Raw genomic sequence first — 24,238 nt, 5'->3', positions numbered from 1 at the left:
CGTAATCATGTGACGTCACGTAGTGACGCTACATATTTTGGCGATCTGTGACGTCATGATGACGTCATATGGTGACACCATCACGTGACGATTATTTTTGCATCACTCGTGTTGACGCCGCCGACGGGCAATCTTCCCGTTTGATGAGGCATTTAGGGCTTTCGCCTTCATACGCTACATAAGTTTTGCATTGCTTCATAAGCTACATAAATTTGCATTGCCTCCGTGATCAGCCCACCAATCACGGAGGCAATGCTAAAGGCCATGTCGTGTGAATACTCATCCTGTACATCACGTTATGTCACCTCATGGTGATGTCATAATGAAGTTACAAATTAGAATACTGTGACATCAGATGACGTACCCTATGGTGACGTCATCACGTGACTATTATTTTTGCGTCATTCGCTTGACGGCCGCCGACGTCAACCTTCCCGTTTGAAGAGGCATCTAAGGACTTTCGCCTTCATAAGCTACGCGACGTTTCCTGGTGGACGAGCGAGAGAGTCAAATGATGCGGCTGTGCTGCATTTATTTGGCAATAACATTTTTTCAGTCGCGCTTGCGTTCCCTGACGCAAACACAATGTGTAAAAAGCCCATATTTTTAGTGCCACTCTCAAACTCACGTTGGGCCTCTCCAATCCCATGTATTTTCTTGGAGCCCTCATTTATTTACGTGGGAAAGATGCCACCCTGTTGGCGTTAGACCCGACCTGCTGCCAAATTGCTGGGGTACTCGCCAACAGGGCCGTACCCAGGAATTTTTCGGGGGGGGGTTTGCGTGTAGAACGGCTGCCCTTTTTTAGATTTATACTGGCTATTTTCGTGATAAAACAAGTCCCTCGCTTACTTGTAATAATTCGATGGTACTTTTCATTATTTGTACCAAATAAGAATGGTATGTCAACCTCAATTCTGGTTAAAGCAAGAAATTAAGTTTGGACAATAGCACCACCAAAGCTGGGGACACCGCGACCTACGGCTCCTGAGTAGTACACAATGTAACCGCGGTACAAAAACGGTATGTATGTGTTCACAAGCTGCCACTCTAGCGTCGCCAGCGCAAAGTCGGCGACGGGAATGGCAGCAGGTAGGTCGTTCCGTACGTAAGCAGAGACGTAAAGAGATCAGATGACGTGTGAGGGGAGGCGAACCAGAATGTGTAGGTGCCATGCCACTCACCTCCTTGGGCATTGCCCAGTGGTAAAGGCGTCACTTTGCCCAGCGTTGAACGTAGAACAAGGTCACTTGGAGTTGCACTGCGGCCACCATCATTTCCCGGCGCGCGCATGGGTGTCCTGCTTGTGTTCGTTCTAGGTGATTCATATAAACCGGTGCATTCTCTGAGTCGCTACAGAAGTTCGGACGCGCTTGGCTTTTCCCCACAGTGCTGAGGAGGGCGAAGTTTTATCCTTCGAAGGAGGCGGTTCTCTCCGTTCCGCTTCATCGGTTCGAACTTTCTTGAAGTAAGACGCAAGACTCCTTTGCTTCGTTGTTGCAGAGTGTCTTTCATTTTGCTGCCGCAATCTGTGCACGCACACAGAAGTGCCAGTGCTCCAAAAAGACGTTTGCGACTGCTTCGACTGCCTGGCGTGAACGGCGGGCGATGTTTTTCTTCCTCTCTTATCCACTTTGCAGTGGCTAGAATGTAGAAGTGTGGATGAACGCGCCGGCTCCCGCGTGGCGCATGTGTTTTCTGAACGCCGCTACAGCTGGTGTGCATGCAGGCCATTATTGTACTCCAGCTGCAGCAAACTCGGTTAACGCTACTTAAAGACCTTTCACAGAAGGACTCCACGGGCACTGCATACTCCCCTTAATATACGTGAACCCCCAAGAATGCACTGCCGAAACATTTGCACTCCCCTGGTACAGTCCAGAAAGGAGGTGTTGCTCCGTTCCTGTGAAAAAGTCACCTTTCACAGACGGCTCCCTGGGCGCCTGCATAATTCTCTCTGGGCTGCGCTAATTAAATAGCCGTGACCCTCAAAAATGCACTTTGTAGGCTGTGACGTCAGCCTCTGTACTCCCGCGCGCAGCCCAGCTTGGCGGCGTTTTTCTCTCCTTTGAAAGTGGGACCGCTGGTGCCGGATTGTGTGCCGGCTGTATCCTCGCTTTGTGCGCTTTGTAGGGAGGCGCATATACCTTCTGTGTACAGAAGAGGTAGATGTCCTTGCGTGTGGTTAAGGTTGTTCGAAGTTGCTCGGATATGCTCTTTCAGTAGATGTCATCTTCGATGATTCGTTTCGGTGGCGAGGACTACAGTTTGAGAAAAGTTTACCCTGCAGCCTGCGCCTCGGAATGCGCCGCTGAGTTTTTCCGCTTAGGGGTTTCGTTCCCTGCAAATTTGCGCACGTCGTGTTGCTGTTGCCGTTGCTGTCGAACTGTTTCCTTCACAGAAGGAGACCGCTTTTCGTAGGAACCCAAAGCCGACACGTGCGGTCCACACAGACGGATAACTTCTCCAGCGGCAATGCACAAGGAAGCATCTGGAATCAATAAAGGAGCTGCTACGGGGTGAAAGACGAAAAAAAAAAAAAAAAGACTCGAGGAACGCGAGGGCGAAGTGCAAAGCTGTACAAATAGGGCAGGTGCGCTGGGGGGGGAGCGCTGAGGTGTTCTGGTAAAAGGGTAGGTTTGAAGAAAGGAAAAGAGGGAAGCAATGCCAGAAAGTTGCAGTTAAACTTTGGCAGCGGTGGTCGCGTGAAGGCGTGTAATTATTTTAGTATCCACCGAAAAGTTAAAAGCATCAAAAAATTTCGGGGGGGGGTCAGAAACCCCTCAACCCCCCTAGTACGGGGCCTGTCGCAAATAATTACTATCCTGTTTTGCGGCTGCTGGTTGCTGCAATCACTTCTATTTTATTCACCGCTATTTCAAGTTCATGTGGGTCCTAGTTCACAGCCGATGTTTGCAGAACAAGTCCGGCGAACGTTACTGTATTTTCTTTCTTTTCCTTGGCGTTGCATGCTACCACATGCTCGGTCTCGTAGACTACTCGTCCTTCCACCAGCAATCTCGAAGTGGTGAAGCTTTGGTCTATGAATTTGTTGATGACAGAGAGCGGCAAGTTCACTGGAATGCATAGGGAATGATAATTAAGGAGCATTTAAAAGAGGCGTCGCATTTGCTCATGTTTTGCGTGAGCACCAAACGAAACGAATGCACTGAATAAAGAAACAGAAGCAGCGGCATTTGCCCGCTGAGAAGACCGATCAATACGCAGTGCGACACAACTTGTCAAATTACACTGAAACGTACCCGAATTTAGACCGAAAAAAAAAAAAAAACACTGAATCGTCGGGAAGGCACATCACAAAGTTGCCATGCGCACCGAAGCCACAGTTGTAACGAACTTGTTTTGTGACTGCTCTGATAGCGTCCGCGCAACAGTAGTTGTTTGTGTACTCACAAATTCTCATATTTTGCGGCCTAAAGTTCACAGCGCGGTGCCAAAATGCGCTCGTAGCAAAAGCGAAACCATCAGTACGAACATACATGCAGACGTTCATACATGCAGAGGCACCGTCAGTCGTCGCGAACCCGTGCGATCGCTGGCTTGAGGCTTCTTTCTGTTATGCTCCGTTTGGTTATACAGGTAGTCTACTCTAACGAGATATTTCACATAGTTTGCACTCAGCCAGCGACTACCTTTCACGCAAGAAGCCGGTTCAGGAGTCTCCAACGCGGTGACCGCGTGAAGCGGGTGCTCGGTTTTCTGCAAAGAGACAGCGACTGTAGACTGTCTTGTGCTTTCAGTTCGCTGAAAATGATTGTTTTGACAGTAAAGAACACAGTTCCTTTCGAAAGTACTTACAGAAATGCCCTGGAGGGCTTCCGCGAGGTGTTTTTGTAGAGCGCCGACAGCAAAACCAATGGGGAGCGCGCCGGCGGTATCCATAGCACGCAATCGAGGCGCGTCCGATAGAGGGCGACTCCGTATCTCCTCGCGGCCATTAGGGAAGCTCCCCCACAGCCGAACTTATCAAACTGCGACTAAACTGCCAACGAAAACAACAAAAAACACATTTCCAAAAGGCTTTGGCTTGCATGGTCAGAAATGCGCCCACAATCAATTTTAATAAAATGAGATGAAACTTTCAAAAACACAAAAATCGAAGACTTCGCAGTAAAATCGATTGTATCACTGATCACAATCACAGAAGCGTCGAGTGCAACGGTACTGTTTAACCGTTTGCTATTGAGTATGCGTTGTAATGATTCAATTCAATTCAATTCAATTTAGTTTCCTATCTTACAACACAGATGGAAGGGTTGTAGGTAAAAGCTGCTCAAGGACAGCTTGACGAGCCTACATAGCTAAAGTTCAGCATGTACGCATGTACCCCTTCGATTCTGTCTTTAGCTATCTTTCTTGCTTGTTTCTTAAGGTGGCGGTGTAGCATTCTTTTTCTACCGAAAGAGCATACACGAAGTTTGTAATGTGTTACTTTCATCACTGAAATATCTGAGATGACGTTTGGGCCGATAAAATGTAGGAGGGGCGGGGAGCTGTTGCACTAGAAGCAGGTGACATTACGACCATTACTCATCTTTGAAGAAATACGTGTTTTTTTCCCTCTCTCTTCCTTCAACACTGCGGCAGGCAGGATAGGTGCAATTGACTTACGCAGTTACTGAGCAAGGTCACAGAGTCGGCATGTGTAGAGGCGATGACCGCCGTATAAGTGGTTTAAATCTTGCCGTAGGGCATTTTTGTGTCTCTAATAACAATAATAATTTCTGGTGTTCCACGTGCCCAAACCTCGATATGATCGTGAGGACGGCACGCCGTAGAGGGGGACTCCGGATGAATTCTGAACACCAGGGACTCAATAACGTGCGTCCTAATCTAAGTAGACGGGTGTTCTTGGATTTCGTCTCCATCGAAATGTTACCGCCGTGGCCAGGAATCGAACCCGCGCCGTTGATCTCATCGAAGATATACCACAGCAGGTTAAAATGACTGAAGGAGAAGGGCTCCATCGCTTTAAGCCCCTAAACTTTAAACTCTACGCGATGCGCACGAGCGTCTCTGTTATGTGGGACTATACACTGCCCTGCCACATCGTCCTGCCGACAGTGTTGACGCCTAAATTCTAATAATACATGCATTTCGATGTAAAATTCCTACTGATATTTGACTAGTGGTACGCTCAACTTGATACAAAACTTGGAGACAGAATTGTGTGTGTAAGTGCCGTGTCTGCGTGTGCGTGCGTGCGTGTGTGCACGTGCGCGCTAGAAGGAGTATGAGGTAATAGAAACTATCTATTGAAACGCACACCTGTTAATCGTTTTCAGGTGACCGCTTTCTCCAGGTCATAACTGTTATAACATTATCGATCAGTGCCCTCATGTACGGGAACTCTTTCGAATGTTGGCGCCCGACTCTGCAGCGAGGGAACATTGTCTAATCATATTACGTAACGCCAACGGCTGTGTGCATTCTGGAACGATCTCGAGCGCCAACGATTACGTTAGAATGCACGACGATCGAGTCATGTATAAGTAGTCGAAGCACTTGACCCGCAGATCAGATTTAGACGACTGCGCTCGCAGCTTTTGTTGTGCGTTTTCAGTATATTTGTGTATTTGAGTGTTCCTCTGTTGTCTTGTTCAGAAATAAACGGCAGAAGTTCCCTTGGAAGTTCCACATTAGAATACGTTCAAGGAGCGAAAGGGAAGTCGTCCTTGCAGGTGGTCTTTGTTTTCCGTGCTGTTGTGGGGTTAGGTCGCCGAAACGTATTATGTCGAAGGTCAAGTCAGAACTGTGCAGTCTGCTTCCGAGGCGTGCATGCTAATTGTGGCCTGCTGGCTGGTTACACCACAGACGTAGCGGGGAGCATGCGTCCCTTTTTGAACACTGCGTCGTAAATCACTCCATTGTATATGTGTACCGGCGAGGGCCCACAAGACGGCGAAGCCAGGAGGTGTAGTTAACCGAGGTTGTGGGAGCCAGTTTCCTGTCGATAGCAAAGTGCTTGAGCTTTGTATCTTGAACGATCAGATGGCCATTCTTGAGGCAGTCAAGTTTGTGTATAGGTTGTATATCTTGCCTACCTTCCTGTTTGATTGGCTTAAATTACACAACCTTTTTCATGGGCTAGTGTTTGATGTTATCCGCAGATACATGGACGTAAAAAAAAAAAAGAAAGCGACGAAATTAGCAGTTGATGACATTATGTACGGGAAGGACGAAAATGTCATTTTTTTGTGTTCTTCAGTTCTTTTTTATTAATCACATGAAGATATGTACATCAGTTATGTTATAAAGGCTGAGCACCGTAACTCGCACAGGAGTTGTGAAGGGGGCCCTTATGTCATATTATGTTATACAAACACTAGAGCACGTGAGAAAAGAGTTTGAAGGCAGGAATATGGGACATTCTCATCCGAGAAGTGACGACAGTATAAGAGAACCTAGGTTAGTCTTGTAACAAGTAAATGACTGTGGTTCTGTTAGTTCTGTGGGCACTTTGTTCCAAAGATGTGATTTGGCATGCGTGAATGTAAATGATCCATAATTAGTGCGAGATTTCGGAATGCTTGAACTATTAGAGGTCACTGATCGTATCGAGTATGGGGTATTTTGATAGGCAATTTTTACTGAGGGACGCGGTATGATTTTGCGCATGATTTTATAGAGCAAAACGAGAACGTGATAATCAATGCAGCGTGTACGTTTCACAGGAAGAATGTTAAAGGGACACTAAAGAGAAACAATGAATCGGTTTAGATCGATAAATTGTGCTCTGAGGACTCTAACGTCGTTAATTTCGCCATCATAGGTTTATTAATAGATGAGAAAATCAAGTTCAAAGTTTCATTTTTAAATTTCGCGCCGAAATCTGCCCGCGTGACATCACAGATTTCAAAGTGTATTTATTGTATTTTGGCGCCATTGACTCAACAAAATTACCTCAAAATTGGTATGTTAAGTCTATGGCTCCATCAGAGGACAACGTACTTCATTTTTACCGATTAGGAACTACCCTAGTAGGCGCCGTCAAAACATGTGACGTCACGGCGAATGGTGCGGAAAATGCAAGGTGGCCACCCACATTTTGTTTTTGCGCGTTTTCTCGCTTACTAAGCGTCTTCTCGCAGCAAGCGTGGTGTTTTTGGTATCGTAATAATAATAATAATAATATCTGGGGTTTAACGTCCCAAAACCACGATATGATTATGAGAGACGCCGTAGTGGAGGGCTCCGGAAATTTCGATCACCTGGGGTTCTTTAACGTGCACCTAAATCTAAGTATACGGGCCTCAAACATCTTCGCCTCCATCGAAAATGCAGCCGCCGCGGCCGGGATTCGATCCCGCGACCTTCGGGTCAGCAGTCGAGCGCCATAACCACTAGACCACCGTGGCGGGGCGTTTTTGGTATCGTGAAAGAGTACTTTACCAATATGAGAAAAATCGTTTTGCTCTTTAGTGTCCCTTTAAGTAATGGGTATGCGAATACAATAGAATCCGTTCTTTCTGGGAAGAGAATCGCTCGGAACGCTGTGATTTGTGCTGCAATAAAGTGGTGGGGTATGTCAGGCCATATATGGTAATAGCACATGTATAATATGTGAATGTATAAAACTGATACAAAGAGTGCGGAGGGTGTGCAAAGGAAAAATGTAACGCAGTTTATACAATACTGGTATTTTCTTATAGATGGATAGTGCTGTTTCATGAATATGTTATGCCACCTTACTTGGCTGTCGAGGTGGACGCCGAGAAATTTCGTCTCATTAACTCGTTGCAAACGAAAGCTGTTGAAGTTCAACGACGTAGCATTCATTAGTCGGGTGTTTTTGGCAGTGAAGACTATATAGTTTTCACTTCCTTGAGTTTCTGAGCTGCAACGTGGTTTCGAAAGATCTGTTGCATTGCCACGGTGCAACTCCTGGGAAAAGACCCGGAGTTGCATGGTGCCTTGTGACGGAGCTGCCAACGCTTCACGTGACACTGGTCGCGCACGAGCACCGCGCCGCTTTCCGCGGTGACTTGATATCCTGCCAGGGCAGCACGTACTCCATTTGTTTTGACACGCATTGCACGGGCTTTCTTAGCGGCCGTGGGCGGGGCTCGACTGAGGGTCAGTGTTCGGAGGGAGTTGCGCTCGCAGTCACGTACACCGCTCGGCGCTGTTTGTTTTCGTTTTTTCACTTTCTCCCGCAGGAGCATTTTGCGATGCAGTGCGATGCCAGGCAATGTAGTAATAGCATTGTAGCGAAGGTGACCGCGCCTCAAAGCGGGGTAGGAGGAGATGGCTTTGTGCGAGCACACATAATAACGGCTGACGTAGTATCTGTGGTTTTGCGTGCCTAAACCACGATAAAGTTATCAGGCACGCTTTAGTAGGGCACTCTGGATTAATTTTGAACACCCGGCTTTTTTTAAAGTAGATCCAAGTTGAAGTACTCGGGTGTTTTTGCATTTCAGCTCTATCGAAACCTGGCTCATGTGTTCTATTAAAACAGCTGACGAACTGGCGCGAATTACCTGGTACGAACATGATGCACGCACACAAGACGATGTGCCTCGTTTTCAGTCTCACCCTTGCCTTATTAATAGCACCGTGTTCATAGCAAAGAACCAAGTCTGACTGACGACAACTCTGCCAGTGGGGTTGCTTTCGCCAGGCGACACTAGTTGGCATTGAGCTGTTGTCTACCAGCTAGTGTGGCAAGGTAACAGAATGGAACGGAGCACAAACTGCAATTTCCAAAATGGCCATGCCCACAAGTTCTGGCCGAACTGGTGCACCCTGCTGCGCCTTTATGTATACGCCTGTATGTACAAGTCAGAAAAACGTGGATATGACTTGATGTTTCGTTTCCTATGTGTGGCCAGGATTACGCTATTTCTATTGGTCATCGACCGACATCAGGCGTAGGGCGCATCGCTCATAGGACAGTCGTCTTGCTTTGTTAAAGCCTTCAGTGACGCTATGCAAGCATTTCAATCTATAATAATTCCTTTCTTTCAGAGCGTTGTCCTCCTGATTTAATAGAGCACTTCGCTTATTGAGCGAGGTGCTGCGCATGTGCAATTCTACCTCTTGGGGTGGCTAATTGTATTCGATGAACGCACGATCATGCATGGTATGAGTACCGAAATCGAGCTTGCGAGGAATGTGTGCTAACGACGTAAACATTCATCATTCAGGTATTCAAAGACAATTATTGATACCTACCACAAAACGCGCGCTTTGCCTTCTCTCTTTCCTTTTTTGAACTAGCACTTGAAAATGAAGGAGGAGGCTGAATTCAAGAGAGCGTCTTCGTCGAGGCCGCTGTGGCCTTTACGAGCCAACCGCGGTGCTTTGGTCCTGTGGTGCTGGACAATATCTATCTATCTATCTATCTATCTATCTATCTATCTATCTATCTATCTATCTATCTATCTATCTATCTATCTATCTATCTATCTATCTATCTATCTATCTATCTATCTATCTATCTATCTATCTATCTATCTATCTATCTATCTATCTATCTATCTGTCTATCTGTCTGTCTGTCTGTCTGTCTGTCTGTCTGTCTGTCTGTCTGTCTGTCTGTCTGTCTGTCTGTCTGTCTGTCTGTCTGTCTGGTTTTCATATACGGGTTCGAGCTCCTTTTCTGGTAGTTGCCATTCGGGAAAATGGAGGGACAATGGATGATGCCCTGACGAAGAGGGGCATTTATAAGTGTAAGGGAGGTCTCCTTAGACTTGTGCTCATGAACCTTTTTCTGTACCTTCATTTGTGTATTACTTTCAGTAATTCATTAAAAAAAATGATACTGCAAAAAAAAAAAAGAAAAATCAACAGCTGTGTCTTTAGGAGACATTCCGTAAGGGAGCTTATAAGAAACACTTTCTGCGCTGCGGTTCCCCTCTCGGCATGTCTATTGCAGAAAGTGTCCCAGAAAGGACACCATCGCCAGGGGACGCAGGCCTTGGGAGCGCTTGTTTGTGGATGCCTCGCGAGATGAGCAATCCAATACAAGGTGTTCTCTGGTTGCCAGGTGTCTTAGGTGCTTCTGGCAAAAAGTAAGCCCCTACGACCCAGCCAAATTCAAGGAAGCTTTTGAAAGCATTGACTGTAAATAAATAAATAAATAAATAAATAAATAAATAAATAAATAAATGCACCAGAAGTGTACGGTGCGTAAATGAAGAAAGGTTTCTTGTTTTTCTCTACGAACTATTACCCGTTTCCAGAAACATCAAGACCATCAGTACACGTATCACTTCTGGGTACTGTGTGAGAACCCAGAAACCATAGGTTGAGGGAGAGTCACCCATCGCACATTTCACTCTTGCAACGCTGTAAAAAAAGATTTTACGCAATATTGTCGAATGGTAAAACGATTATTGCTCTCTTCCTGCAATGTCAGCATGCAAGAAGAACGCGAAACAAGGCTGAACCCAATCTCACATGTGCCTTTCTTACAGCCGCGAGGCCGCTTTGGACTCCCTGCTGTGAACAGGGGAGCATGACGATAATATGTTTACCCGTCACCTCTCAGGCCTCGAAGACATCCCCTCAATAAATAACAAGTTTTTTTTACTACTATTCAACAACATCTCACTTCCTGGGTGTCTGAACGGGATGCTTCAACTTTTTTAAAGACGATAGTCTTTCTTGGGGAACGTAATCGCAGAAATTTTGGTCTGTCTTTCTGTTTGTCGGCACGTCACTCGATTCAGCCACCCGGCCAAAGTTGAACCACTTGCTTACCGCCCACCCATCTTGAACTGGTATGGCCGTTCCTACTTGTGAACGTTGTTTATCAAAAAGTAAATATTACGCATATCTGAGGCGCAACACCATTAGGTAAGTATTAGGTGGTGTGTTCCTTTAATAGAAAATACATAGATACGCAATTTTAAAGACCCTAGTTTCTTAAGCTGCGCTGAAAATGCGACTGCGCTGAAACTTGTCTTCCTCCGTGCCCTCTGCACAAGCTCATGTTGTGTTTCGGTTTCGGTTCAGTATTGCATTGTACGAATGACAGGGGGCGCCGCTCTGGCATTACTGTTTTACCCAGGCGACGTGTAAATAAGAGAGTTTGTGGAGAGTACTCGTTGAGTACGGACGTTTCTTCTCCTTCGGCGCATCGCGCCAAACCGCGTGTTCGGGCTGGCCGGCGTCCCCGCCAGTCACGTTGGTCACCGCCGGTCTTCACCTGCCGCTGCGCCGGGACTACCAGCCCGCAACACAGCACTCATGTTTCCCGACGTATTGCCAGATGGCGTCCATATCTCACGCAGTGCCTCTTCTATCGTCTTTAGACGACATTTGCAGCGAAGCACGCAGATACGCGGCCAATTTTTATTTCCGCGGGACCGCGGGATTTTCGATGGAGGCGAAAATGTTTGAGGCCCGTGTACACATGCGACCTAAATGAATCTGGCGTCCTACGGTGTCCCTCATAATCAAATCGTGGTTATGGGACGTTAAACCCCAGATATTATTATTATTATTATTATTATTATTATTATTATTATTATTATTATTATTATTATTATTATTATTATTATTATTATTAACTTTTATTTCGGAAGCTTCTAATGCATGGAAGAGGATAAATAGTTTTTCTCGGCAACTACCGAACCAACTTCGATTATCTTTGTTGTATTTAAAACGTAAAATCCTGTGAGCGTACTTTTTAAAATTTGGACTTTAATTTTTTGTTTACAGGAACTGTTGAATGTGGCAAAGAAAAGAAAACATACAAGTGTATAAGTTTACAACTCTGCATTCAGGAATAAAAACAATATCACCAAATTATTGTAGTACGCCTAATTATAGAAAATAATTTGGTATAATACTAATCGTCGTAATTATACCGCTAATTTTTTAGTACAAGACTTTCGCAAAATTCTCGTAAGCAGTGCAGCGATTTCAAATGAACTGTTAGTTCATACGTGCAATGACCGGAAAAAGAGGCTTCCAGAAAAGAGAAGAGCGACAAGGCCAAAAGATGAAGTGCACTCACAGAGTACACTGTTCATTATGATGCATGGACAGAAGGTTACAATAGATATTAAACTTTGCCGCTGACTGCGATATTTGTTGTTGGCATGCATATATCAATACAGATTTGTAAACTCCGCTCTTCGTTTTTTAAAACTTAACATCTCTCGGGAATTTTCCTAAAACATTCCAGGCCCCAAGTGAAACTGCTATAGTCTATCTGGAATGTTATTTATTCTTTCAGATGCAACATATTTCTGCCAAAGTAAAATAAAGTACATTAGAGGAAAAGAGAAATCACCTTACCTCCTTGTTGTGGTACTTTTGAAGAGACCGCCCTTTCGCCTATAATGTAGCATCGCTGCGCTGCAGCCGTGAGACGAGAGGAAAGGAAGGCACGACAAGAAAACGCGGTCACGGAGGACCGGACGAGTGCCTACCCTACTTCCAACTGGCCTGTCCTTTTCTTCATGCCCGTGTTTTCTTGTCGTGTCTTTCTTTTCTAAGAAATATGCACCAAGTAGCCCTGGAGCGTGTTTTGGTAAGGCGAGAGGTTTGCTAAACGTACACAGCCGCCAATTCATGGCTCTGCAAGTTCGACTATATACTTACGATGGAGGATAGTCTTCTTGGAAACAATAATATTTTGAATGTTTTTTTTTATTTTCTGAAACAATGTTCGGGAAGAAGCTTATGCTGTGTTTTTGTCCTCCATGGCGAGGCAGACGGCGCCACCTTTGCATGGCGCACTGATGTGGCTTATTTTCCTGGTGAGCCCGCAGCTTCCCTTGGTTTCGTTATATTTGCTGCCCTCGTGTCGTTCTTTTGTTTCAGACAAAGACGACCGATCTGCTTACATGCTTGGCTGTAAGCCGTAGCCTAAGTGTCTTTCTGCGCCTCTTCGTCAGTTTCCTCTTGCGAGTAACTACTGGGAAAGACTGGTGACGTTATATATATACACTTTATTTTGTCATACCGGTGGCATAGATATATATGTACAATACAGAATTTACAATTTCGTGCAAGAGAATAGGCAACGCAAACGAACGACCACACGACAGCTTGAACGCAGTGCAAGAGAGCAAGAGAGAGACACCGAAATACATTCTTCACAGTGTGTTGTTATGTGTGTGTTTGATAGTTAGATTAGGAAAGTTATTAAAGACTGGCAGAGAGGGCTGAGTGAGGAAGACACCTCTGGCCTGTTACTCTGCACTTGGGAAATGGGGGAGAGAGTCGTTAGGGCTGACGGTGAGCGTGGGGCAGGAATCTGTGCGTGCATGCAGGTATGTCTCTTCGATTTGACTGCAATTTCTGAAGCAATTCTCGAGAACGCGGCACGTGGTACTGCACGAGACCAAGTCGCAAACCTGTATAGATGGTGGCCCGTGATGCTACCGTATGTCGTCCGAAAACGCGGCTAATGAGAGACGATTTCGACCTAAATGAATCGCCCATTTAGTGGAGCGGGAACGGTGTCCGGACAACCATCCCCGCTCCGTCCCGGCTTACTTGATTGAGCTAGAGTGACTCTTGTAACTACGGCTGGAGAAATATTTGTCGGTGCACCACTAATAAACAGGCACGGCGCCGTGTCGTGTGCCACTGAAAACTTGCACAACGCCGGCGCTTGCAATGTAGCGAGTGTAGGGAAAACTGCTCCCGGCACGAAGTTAAATCGAAGGGTGCAGTGCAAAGGCACGCGCTGCACTCTCAAACGTGGATGAAAGTGCTGGTCACTCAGAACTATAGTGCAGGTATTGTAGCTAAATCGAAAAGGCTGAACGAATGTGTGCCTACGTATGGGTCAAAGTGCGTGACAGGTAGACAGAAAATTGACTTAAAGGGAAACTGCGCTGCAACCTTCACTACATCTCTTTAATATAATAAAATAGTATCTGAAAACATTATTTTCATTCACATAGAAGGTTAAGGTTGATCGTTATTACAGAATATGAAGGCTGAACCTCAACTTTCAATTTTGTCCCGGGACATGAGCGCCACTAGGTGCACGCGAGAACACAGCTTTCAAAGTATATTCCCGTATGCAGGTAATAATATGGCGCAAGAAATGCCTGCTAACATGTGCTAAGTTTCGACATTGGTTTCTTTAGAATGCAATGTAGCTTTTCTTTGTCGAAGCCCCTCACCAGGCCCTGTCAGAAATTTTGATTACATGGCGGAAGTTGTGCACCGTCACAGAGGAGATAAAAGCAAACGAAATGTGGCGACGAGTCGATGCGAGCCCATTCCACCGCTGCAGAGGCTCTTTCTCATTGCCTCGACTAGCGCCAACGCCTTGCCAACGCCCTCGAGTGGCCTTCACTCAAGTGGTTTCAGTGTTGCGATTTGCGTCAGACAGTTCCCTCTCTTATCTTTCTGTTCCTTGCTTCTCGGTGGGGATTGTTTCACGGCAACCTCCGAGTTGGTCGTCATGCTGTCGTCACTGCGTGTTGCGCAACATGTGACGTCACCTCTGCTGGCGGGGAGAATGGCTCCTCCGACAAGAAGGGCACGCGAGCTTTCATTTGAATCTTGAACGTAAGCCGGTGAAATGTGTCTAATACTCTCGGGACACTGTAGTCGTCCCATCATCTACACACTGCCCTTTTGTTCATGGACAACATTGGTTAGGGGCACTGTCATGGTATCGTCGCCACCCGTATTTCACATTTGACCTTTCGGTCAGAGACTCTTCTATTCTGTTACTCCGTGCGGGAGTAGAGTAGAGCAAGCGGGTTATGAGGTGTGACGAGAAGAAAGCAACAAGGGGGGGAGGGGGGGGGGGCGAATGTGCATGTGCACTAGTATTTGCGCACCTGTGTGTATCTGTGTTATTACAGTGGGTGCTTCACGTGACCTGAACCAAGCTTTAATACAAAGTTCGCCCATTTACAACTTATCCAGTCAAATTCCCGCCTTAAAACGAATATTCTAATTTTGCACTGTTCATAATGACTAATAACTGATATCGCGCTTCAACAATATATGCTAAGTAGCTCAGGGCAATTATGGGATACTGCGTGCCAATACCACGGCATGATTATGAGGCACGCCACTGAGGGGGAAGTAAAAGTTTGACCATCTGGGGTTATTTTAACATGTACCTAAGTTACATACACAAGTGTATTTTTTATTTCATTTGTCCCCCTCAAAATGCGGCCGCTGTGGCCCGGAATCGAACCCGCGTCCTCGAGCTTGCAGCGCAACAACTTGGCCGCTGAGTGGTGGGTACTAACTGAGGACGACTACGAACACTACACATTTGATGTCACATATGTAGCACACTTCTTTAAAACTTAGTTTCGGTTACGTAAAACACCCGGCATGTGTGTTTGTGACATGCAGCATGCACGTCTGTATGTGTGCAGCTCGCAGAGCGGAGGTGACACACGAGACTGTAGTACTGAGAAACACGTCGTCGGGCTGCTGTCCAGGACACTCTTAACCCGCTGTCGCCACGCGACACAGCTCAGGGTCTGGCACCGCGCCGAATCGCCCCGTGGGACCGACCGGCTACAAACAATGACAATACGAAGCACAGCACAATGCTTGGCGCCGGCCACACATGCAGAAGGCGGGCCGGCGAATGGAACAATGGGATGGGAAACGGCAGGTTACACAGGGTCGGGGCGATATTTCAGATGGCCCAGAAGACGCCGCCGCTACCGCGTGCCGCAAGTGCCCCGTAGCGTTTTCTGTTCTTTCCCAGCACCCCGCTTCGCCGGGGTGCCCCCTAGGGAATGAGCACCAAAACCGCCTGATGATTGCGACCTGGACCCTCGAGGTGTACAAGCAGATCTCTCGCCGCCTCAAAAAGGGAACATAACCGAACTTGGAATGCTATCGGGCAAGCCGTCACGCAGTCCGCACTACGCGCTACGTTGGCGCCCACGCGACAGCCATTCATTTTGAACTCACTGTGAGAGAGAACAGTTCGTGCAAGCGAGTGAAAAAATGCCACCATATAATATACAGAGCTGAAACATCTCACACTTTATATGAGAATCTGCAACAACAGAACAAGACAATATAAGATGCCTTCAAGAGCACCTTTATATTTGCTGCATATTTACTTGTCCCCCTTTAAACACGTCTTACATTTACTTCACATATATAGGTGCGCGAAAGAAATTGTGAAGCGTTCGTGGCCGGTGTTTTTGCGGCCATCAGTCGTTGTATACATACTGACCGCTTATATAGTCTGATACATGATTGATACAGCGTCCATCTCAATTCTTCACGCTTGCGCCGGATCATCGGAAGAATACCATACCATTTGTGATTAAAAAGTCTTATTAGTAAGCTGTCTCACTCCGCCGATAGTAGCGCCAGATCCCTAACTGAGACAGGGTTGTTCAGCGCACTCTGGAACCGCTGACTGTGTGTCTAGGACGAAAATCGAACGGGATGTCGAATGACAGTGAATGCTGCAGCCGTGCTGAAACGTGCAGTCTAAGTAAGCCTAGGATGAGGCTAGGATGTGTGCACACTGGCGTGATCTGAGTAAGCCACCACAAGTGTAATGTCGTAACGCAAACAAACAAACAAAATCAACCGAACAACGAAAGGAATGCTCGTCCCTGTACAGGGTCACCGCAAACTCGGTGAAACAGACTGTATAGAACATAAAAAAAGAAGAAAACTTTCGATAGTGCAGGACAACACTGCCGTGCAAAAGGAATGGTTCAAAGCAAAAATAAATAAATAAAAAGAAAAGAATAATAGTGAGCCAAACACCACGTTGAGGGATGTGAAATTCACGGCGAGCGAAGAGGAATGTTTTCAGTGTTGTGATTGGTCGATAATGCAAACGTTGGAGGCGCACGGAGCTCAACGATTAACAACAGCAACAACAACAACAAAAAAAACGCAACGATGTAGGCTTCTGTTGTGCTGCATGTAACGAAGTGTCGCTGAGGGCGAGGTAATAAAAAAAAAGCAACTAGGCGAGCACGAAGATCGTGGAACAGATAGGATGGCTGCCACGTGAGGTCCGTTGTGGAGTGAACGCAACGTGCACCGTGCAGGACTGCAACACGTGCACTGCTACTCCGCGCATTTTCATGAACAACTAAAAACGGTTCCTCGCATTTTTGATACGCATACGCAATTCGTAGATTCACGGCTGGGGCACACTAAACTTTGGTCATGGAAACGAGCCTTTAATTTAATTTATGCGACTGATCCCGAACCGAGGGTTGCGAAATTACATTGCCATCTCAATATTGCTGTTTGAGGGTCCTTAATTAGGGTAAGAAGTCCGGCACTGAACTGCTTTTTGTAAGAATTTTGTGCCACAAAGCCCATACTGCCATTGAGAGATTTTGTACATAACGCACGGAGCGATTATTGAATGCGAGATGCCGACACGAATTATCGTGCAGACGGCGAGTTAAGCCAGCTGCATATAACAGTGCGATGACTAAACGGTGTGTTTGTGGAAAAGATGGTCAGCAACATTACCGAGGGAGCAGATCCTGACTGTTTTACTATTCCACGCTAGTGCTAGCACTTATATCTAATTTTCAGCTGTAAGAAAGAAGAAAAGACTAGGCGAACAGTATAGCGAATTTGCTATCATATTAAAAGATATCAGGAAAGTGCAGTACGAATATTAAAACGTGAATAAAAATTAGAAAACGCGTTGAAGTAAATTTGGGCAGTATTCTGCAAAGCCACATAGTGCGTTTTGGGGATAAGAGAGTGCAACAATACCAAGGAAGAATGGGGTCTTTCCTCTTCCACACAAAGTCTCATTGACTATGTGTGTAAGTGCGGCGGAGTGCAGTTACAGCTAAATGAATGTACTCATAAGATGGACACGATATAGGTTAAGGACCGTTCATTTATGCATGAACGAATTGCGGATACCTGCGCGTTCTACAATGACGGTAGATGAGCTCTTTCGTGCATACGGTGCGGCGCCGAATACCCTTCAGTGCGCGCGGAGTCTTTGCGTGAGGCGGTTGAAGTTTTCAGTTGCGACGTGCTACGGCGGTTTGGGGTTTCGAAGCAACAACAACATTGTCAATGTCAACGTCAACAACAACAACATCAACAAGCCAGAGCCTAGCTTCTCGCCTCATCTCACCAGCTTTAATAACCCGCAGCACTGCACGTCAAAGAGAGCTCCAAGCGCGCTCCGCAATGGTTCGGTTGTATACGAACAGCACTGAAGGTCCCTTACGAGAGAGCTTGTTCGACTTGCATTGGAGCAGTGCAGACGGTGTTATCGCCAAGGGAGCGCTTGGTTCACCACCCAGGGTAACAGCGCTTTATCTGAAACGCTTCTTGCCCTACCGATACACAAACCTTAGCATCCGGCCGACTCGAGCCTGATGACCGTATCCGTACGCGTGTCCATGCCGTCTTGAGTCACGCCTGTTCTCGCTTTGGAGAAGCTCTCCCAAGCCTGGCCGCATTTTAGAAACTGCCTCGAAGACGAGCTCGTTCGAGTAGCCTCCCTACGTTCGAGCCGATCCGACCGCCACCCCTCGACTCTGCGTTGCGCGCATTCCACTCGCTGGGAAGGGAAAGAAAAACACAGTTTCTGTGCCAGACGCAGAGGGCTGTTAGGTTGGCTTTGAAGCGAACAATAAATACCGCGTAAATGAACACAAGTCATCTCGACTGTTTTCGCTTCCCTGGGCATCGTCAGTAGAAGACTGGCATTCCTGACGTGCTAAGAGCGAAACCTATAAGGGTAGCGTACTAAGACAGAAGCTAATGCGCTGCGCAATTTTTGGACATTTTTTGCCAGAAGGCTTCCGCCACATGGAACAGAACTTGCCACCTTTATAAGAGAATAACGCCAAATAAATAAAATTTTTAAACGCCGCCGGACGTATCCGCTACTAAGACGCATCTAATGCTTTCCGATACATTTGTACATAACAGTGCTCGATTAATACTATGTTAGTCTAGGGACGCATTGCGTCGGCATAAATAACTGTGGTGACGAACGTGATGCCATCTTTCCTCGGCTACTCAAATCCTTCATCTCCCTCTGCATCTAGATCAGATATGTGCGATTTCTATCAGTCTTTTTACAAAATGCAGAATGAAATAGACAATGCATCCTTTTCAACTTGTGTGCTAAGTTTAGTGGAGGTGCCCAGAAAATATGAAAAAAGCTACAATGTTTGTATGATTTCATGAAGTTTTTGGTCAGGCTTTATATTTAGAGGGTATGAATTTAAGGAAACTCCGGCCTCTAATTTTCTTTCATGAACGCAACCTCAGCTACACCAAATAATTAAGGCCATGCTTTTATCTCTTAAGCGGCTTTCTAGTTATTTTTGCTTATTTATATCGTGACATTGCTTAGCTTTGCACGCATTTACTCGCAGCATTTGACCAATGTAAGATATGAATGAGTGTGTGTCTGTGGGGGGTCAGTGAGATTATATGCTTGGCTTGAATTTGCTTCAGCGTTCATTGACACGTTAGTAAACAAATAGTCAATAAGCAGATGTAGATGAGCGTAAAGCACGAAGTGGATACACGAGTCTCTGTTTGTAATGAGCCGTAAGCGGTTTTTAAAGCGCGACATTTTCTACTCATATGAAGCATGCTCACTTTAACTGTTGTCTGTGCATTCGAAATCCATAACTATGTTTTTGCAGGAATAAGTATCAGAAATAAAGGCACGAAAAAATTGTGTTAGGGGTCCCAATGAAGCCAAGTAACTTTCAGTGTAAGCTTAGTAATTGTAAGATTTACGGGTTCCAGTTTGTGAACAGAAAAAGAAAAGTAGAACGGGTAACTTGCTAAACGACGCCTGAGTGTTGCTTCGGTAAAGGGGAAAGTTAAAAGTGCTGTGATTCATTAATCACTTCAGATATGTTTGTTTATACTGCGATAATGGCCGACAGTGGCCTTCACTACCCGGCAGCGTATAGTGCGGGTCACACACACGGCGAACTAAAGCATACAAAATGTTTATGAGATGACCTCGCGGTCGACTCGCTACAACCTTTTCCTACGGTGACTCGGTCATCAGGCGCCTCAGCCGACATGTTCATGAACGTATAGCTTACGGGACGAGTTGACAGATTTATTTATTTTCGAGCAGGCGAATGCCAGCAAGCAGCTTTGTCTGTACACGTTCAACTTCGTATCTTACTCTCAGCCTTTTCGCCTTCTCTTCTGCTGCTGGCACTTCCCCGCTCAAGAGCCAGACAAGACGCGTCATATGAAAGGTTACAGCACGAAAATCTGCGAAGCACAGGATACTGGAAGCAGACAGTAGAAGCGCTATGGTTCTCGCACAGCGTCTCTGCTAAGACCTTAGTACAATAATAGATTGCTACCCTCATGAATTTACCATCATTTTTGCCGCAACATTACCACGTATGCAAATTATGTGACTTCCGATAGTATTTACTACGAATAGCAGCTGTTTGATAAACAGTTTTTGGTTAGATACTTGTTGCTCATAAACAGATATTTTTTTTAAATACTGGGCGTCATGTAATCTACATCTCTTTGTCATCATGTTACTTAAGAATTCTTGTGAACGGTTTGACCAGACTTCCCTAGCTGACTAAAAAAAAACAAAACAACCACGGCACAGGCGTACCAGAACAGCATTCCTGAAGCATAACCGCGCTAAAAGTTTTGCCTGCCTCTACCAAAGTCATGAAGCCGTCTCGTACGCGCGTTCACCATGCATGTGGCCTACTCCATTATGTCCGTCCAGCTCCCCATCCAGCTGTCCGTTAAATAAATCGAGAAATTCCTCCATCAGATGGAGCATAAAAACTAAGCGTGTTAAACACGCACAATGACCTTGTTTTGAGACAGGATCTTAGTTTTCCACATCTATTGAAGGAAGACTGGTTGAAAATAATGAGAATGGATAGCAAGTACAATTTTGCGGTATACTTTAGAGCGCGCTATTTTTAACCTACACTTTTTTTTTGGTACCAAATATCCGAACTGTCTGAAGATAAGGAACACGCGCACCAGACCGAAGCTTTGGTGCGGACAGTTGCGAGAGTGTTTACGTCGGTCTTTCTAAATGCAGGGAAATACTGGTCGCAGAGATAGTGCTATTCGTTCACACTGTTCTCATGAGGCACACATGTTCATGAATTTTCCGCTCAGGTTCACGCGCTTGTCCAATGCGTCTCGTGGCATTTGCGCAATTTAGAATCGAATAAACATTTTGCGAAACTTTCTAAGTGGAGCAAGTTGCTAACAATGTATGCGTCCCGTATCTATACTGTCAACTTCGTTGCGACCTCTTCACCGCTTGCCATCTTATATGTATAGCGGAGAACGTATAGGTGTGCCGCCCACAAAGCAGTGACTAAACAAAGACTCCCGAGTAACCACAGCTCTCGTTCCAGTAGTTCCAGCTCACTACCCTTGCCGTAACGAAGCTTAAAGACACCGCGATTTCCACCTGCTCCCTTCCTGCCCGTAAACTTCGTACTTGCACGACCAGTCGCGCGTGTGCACCGTGAGCATGGAGCCAAGTGGGGCCTGCGGCAGCGGCTGGCATTGTACACAGGAGAGCCGAGTTGCAGTGGGCGTACACCGTTAACGTAGGTTGAGGAGGACGCTACTGGAGTTACTGCACCTTACAAAGCTCTTAAGAGTGGCTACTTGTAAGGTAAAGGAGACATCAACGGCAACACACGTGACGAGAATAGCACGCTGTGAAAGACTTGTTATTCAGCCTTTGAAACACTGAGCTACAGGATGCCTTTGACAGGTCGAGGTACTGCAAGTTGCGCAACTGAAGATGCGAGATTCCAAGCCCGATCTTCGCTCCCTCCGCCGCCACGAGAAGGCGGCACAGAGGGCCCTTCCCGAAAGCCCGCCCCACAGTCGTTGTACCCAGCGAGACACACGGAAATAGCACAGACTACAACGTATACACCTCTCACTCGGATTCAGCCGAGCCCAGACAGCACTGCGTACCGAAGCCTTGCGGTCTATGGCACGAAACGAGCGAACAGAAGAGTAAGGAACACGTAGCACTCCACCGCGGTTCGGTTCAAGTAGAGAGTGCTGTCACTGCCGCGGAAATGAGTCTTGGACAACACAAGTGTCCAAGAAGCTCACCACGTAAACTATATAGACTTCTCAAAGGAGAGAAAAAAGAAAGCGGTGTATGATACAAAGACACGGATAGCAATCGGTGCAACCTGATGATGTTTGTGGATGGGAACAACTTGGGCAGCTCATTAAATACGGTCACACGCACACGGACGAAGAAGAAGAGAAGGAGAACCGCGAAGCCGGGGCTTATCGGTCCGCAGTGGAGGAAGAGAAAATACTCTTTTGGTCTGGCTAGGGCGGCGCGCCTTCTCGTTCGCTCTATGCCGGACCAAGGAGACGGGCCGCCCAGTCAACAACGGCGAGGCGCGATAGAATGCGTCGTGTAAATATAGAATATGTATATGTACATACATTAATATATATTTATATAGATAGGCTCGCGGATGTGTGCACGCGGCTCTCTAGCAACAAGTGACGCGCGCGTGTGACCAGAGGCAGTCGACGCGCAGCCAACAACAGGGCGTTGGTGGGGCCCCCATATGACTAGTGTGTGTGTGCGCGCGCGGATTCAGTGGCCGGAGGAGCACCAAGCGCCGGCAAGCTTCAGTCGCGGTGGACTAGATTGTCCGGCCGTGGCCCGCGCACCCGATGAAGGCCGTTGAACACCCATGTGGTGGAGGGGCTGGCGCACGGCGGCTGCCAGCCCGCTGCTCGAAATGCACGCGCGGCTCAGCGCCACACCTTGAGTTTGCGGAAGGAGATCTTTCGCAGGCGCGCCGCCATGGCGGCCGGCGGCGCGTCGTCGTCGGACAGCGTCTCGCCCTCGCTGTGCACCTGGCGGGCCTCGCGGCTCGTGCACGGCTCGCAAGCAGACGCTCCGGCGCTGCCGTCCGCCGCTGCCGAGCGCACTGGCGACTGCTTTGGCGACGGGCATGACTTGTCACGCTCTGCAGGTACACAGACGACCTCTATACGCAAAGTGATTTTATTCTCTCGCTCCATAGTTCTACTTGAGACGTGCTATGATATTCTGCACTGTGTTAGAATCTGAGAGATCATGACGTCGTAAGTTCTACCTATGACGTTTACTGTTTCTTCTCCTTTTCGTTTAAGAACTCCCACCTCAATTTTTCGAGTTTCACTATGCGATATTTTCACAGTACATTATGACGTGCAGTGACTCACCTTTGGATTTAATTGAGCTGCGTAGACGACTGAGGCGATAAAAGCTGGAGCTTTTAGGGGCGCTCATCTTTCGCCGTTCACTCAAGCCCTGAAACGAAATAAAAAACGGTACGTTTTTCAAAGCTGGAATAAAAAGAAAGAAAGAAATGAGCCGCTTTAGCGAGTCCGGCGCACAGTCGCCCGCAGTCCACTCGCCTCGTTTCGCTCCCTCAGTTCGAACCATCCGCGGCCCTTCCACTGGGCCTGCACCAGGTAGACGTTCTCGTCGTCCATGAGGGTGCGTAGACCGCGGCAGGGGCCCCGGCGCCGCACCGAAGAGCCGACCGTCGGCACGCTTTCGGTTAATGGAGACGGGTACTCCACCTGTTCCACGAGCACAAAGTTGCTCGGGTCCTCCGTGCGTCGGGCCTTCGTCAGAGCCTGCGAAAAGCCGTGCAGTTACAGCGGTGACCATACAGTCTTTACTGTCAACCTTAATTATACCTGTTTAACTCTCGAATGTCGCAGAAACTGATAGTTCCAATAAAGCGTACCCCGTGCGTACCCCTATAGCGACAACATTACTACAACTGTATAACATTAAAGTAAGAAGGATAAAGGCAATGCAAGTCAAACGCTCAGCAATATACAGCTCTCGTGAACGAATTTATAGCTTAAATACGTAGGTAAACGCTTTCCAAATGTGCCACAATTTCAGAGGTACATGGAGGCTTGAAGCGATGAGAAATCGCTAGACAGGGAATATTGCTGAAGCCAACGTTTTCACAACTGGAGTCAAGGGAGCAACTGACGAAGTTGCTCCCTCGACGAAGACTGTGAAAACGTTGGCTCCAGCGACATTCCATGTTCAGTGATTTTTCAGGTGTACGCTTTGTTTACCATGAGCGAAGATAGCGGTAGAGAACGCAGTTATCGACAGATAACAATGAATTTTGAGAGTACCAGATATAGCGTTTATCCAATAAATCTTCGAATATCATCCAGAAGAACGCATATTTTATCATTGTAAGTATACTATATCGCGGAGGAGGGAGCGTATGTACGGCAGGCTCGACACTGGAAGGTGTGCCTAC

General features: G+C 46.8%; 1 protein-coding gene across 1 annotated transcript in view; it reads right to left on the bottom strand.

Annotated features, from left to right (window-relative positions):
* Positions 1-12,911: 12,911 nt before the first annotated feature.
* Positions 12,912-24,238, bottom strand: part of LOC119379154 (1-phosphatidylinositol 4,5-bisphosphate phosphodiesterase epsilon-1) — a 187,872-nt gene continuing 176,545 nt past the window's right edge. The window contains exons 35-37 of the mRNA XM_037648352.2: positions 23,361-23,585; positions 23,166-23,253; positions 12,912-22,927 (exon numbers count right to left, since the gene is read on the bottom strand). Coding sequence (XP_037504280.1) covers positions 22,710-22,927; positions 23,166-23,253; positions 23,361-23,585 — 531 coding nt within the window. The 3' untranslated portion in view covers positions 12,912-22,709. The remainder of the gene's footprint in view (positions 22,928-23,165; positions 23,254-23,360; positions 23,586-24,238) is intronic.

The sequence above is a fragment of the Rhipicephalus sanguineus genome, chromosome 1 (genome assembly GCF_013339695.2).
Source record: "Rhipicephalus sanguineus isolate Rsan-2018 chromosome 1, BIME_Rsan_1.4, whole genome shotgun sequence".
NCBI lineage: Eukaryota > Metazoa > Arthropoda > Arachnida > Ixodida > Ixodidae > Rhipicephalus > Rhipicephalus sanguineus.
This window is presented reverse-complemented; position numbering and strand designations above follow the sequence as displayed.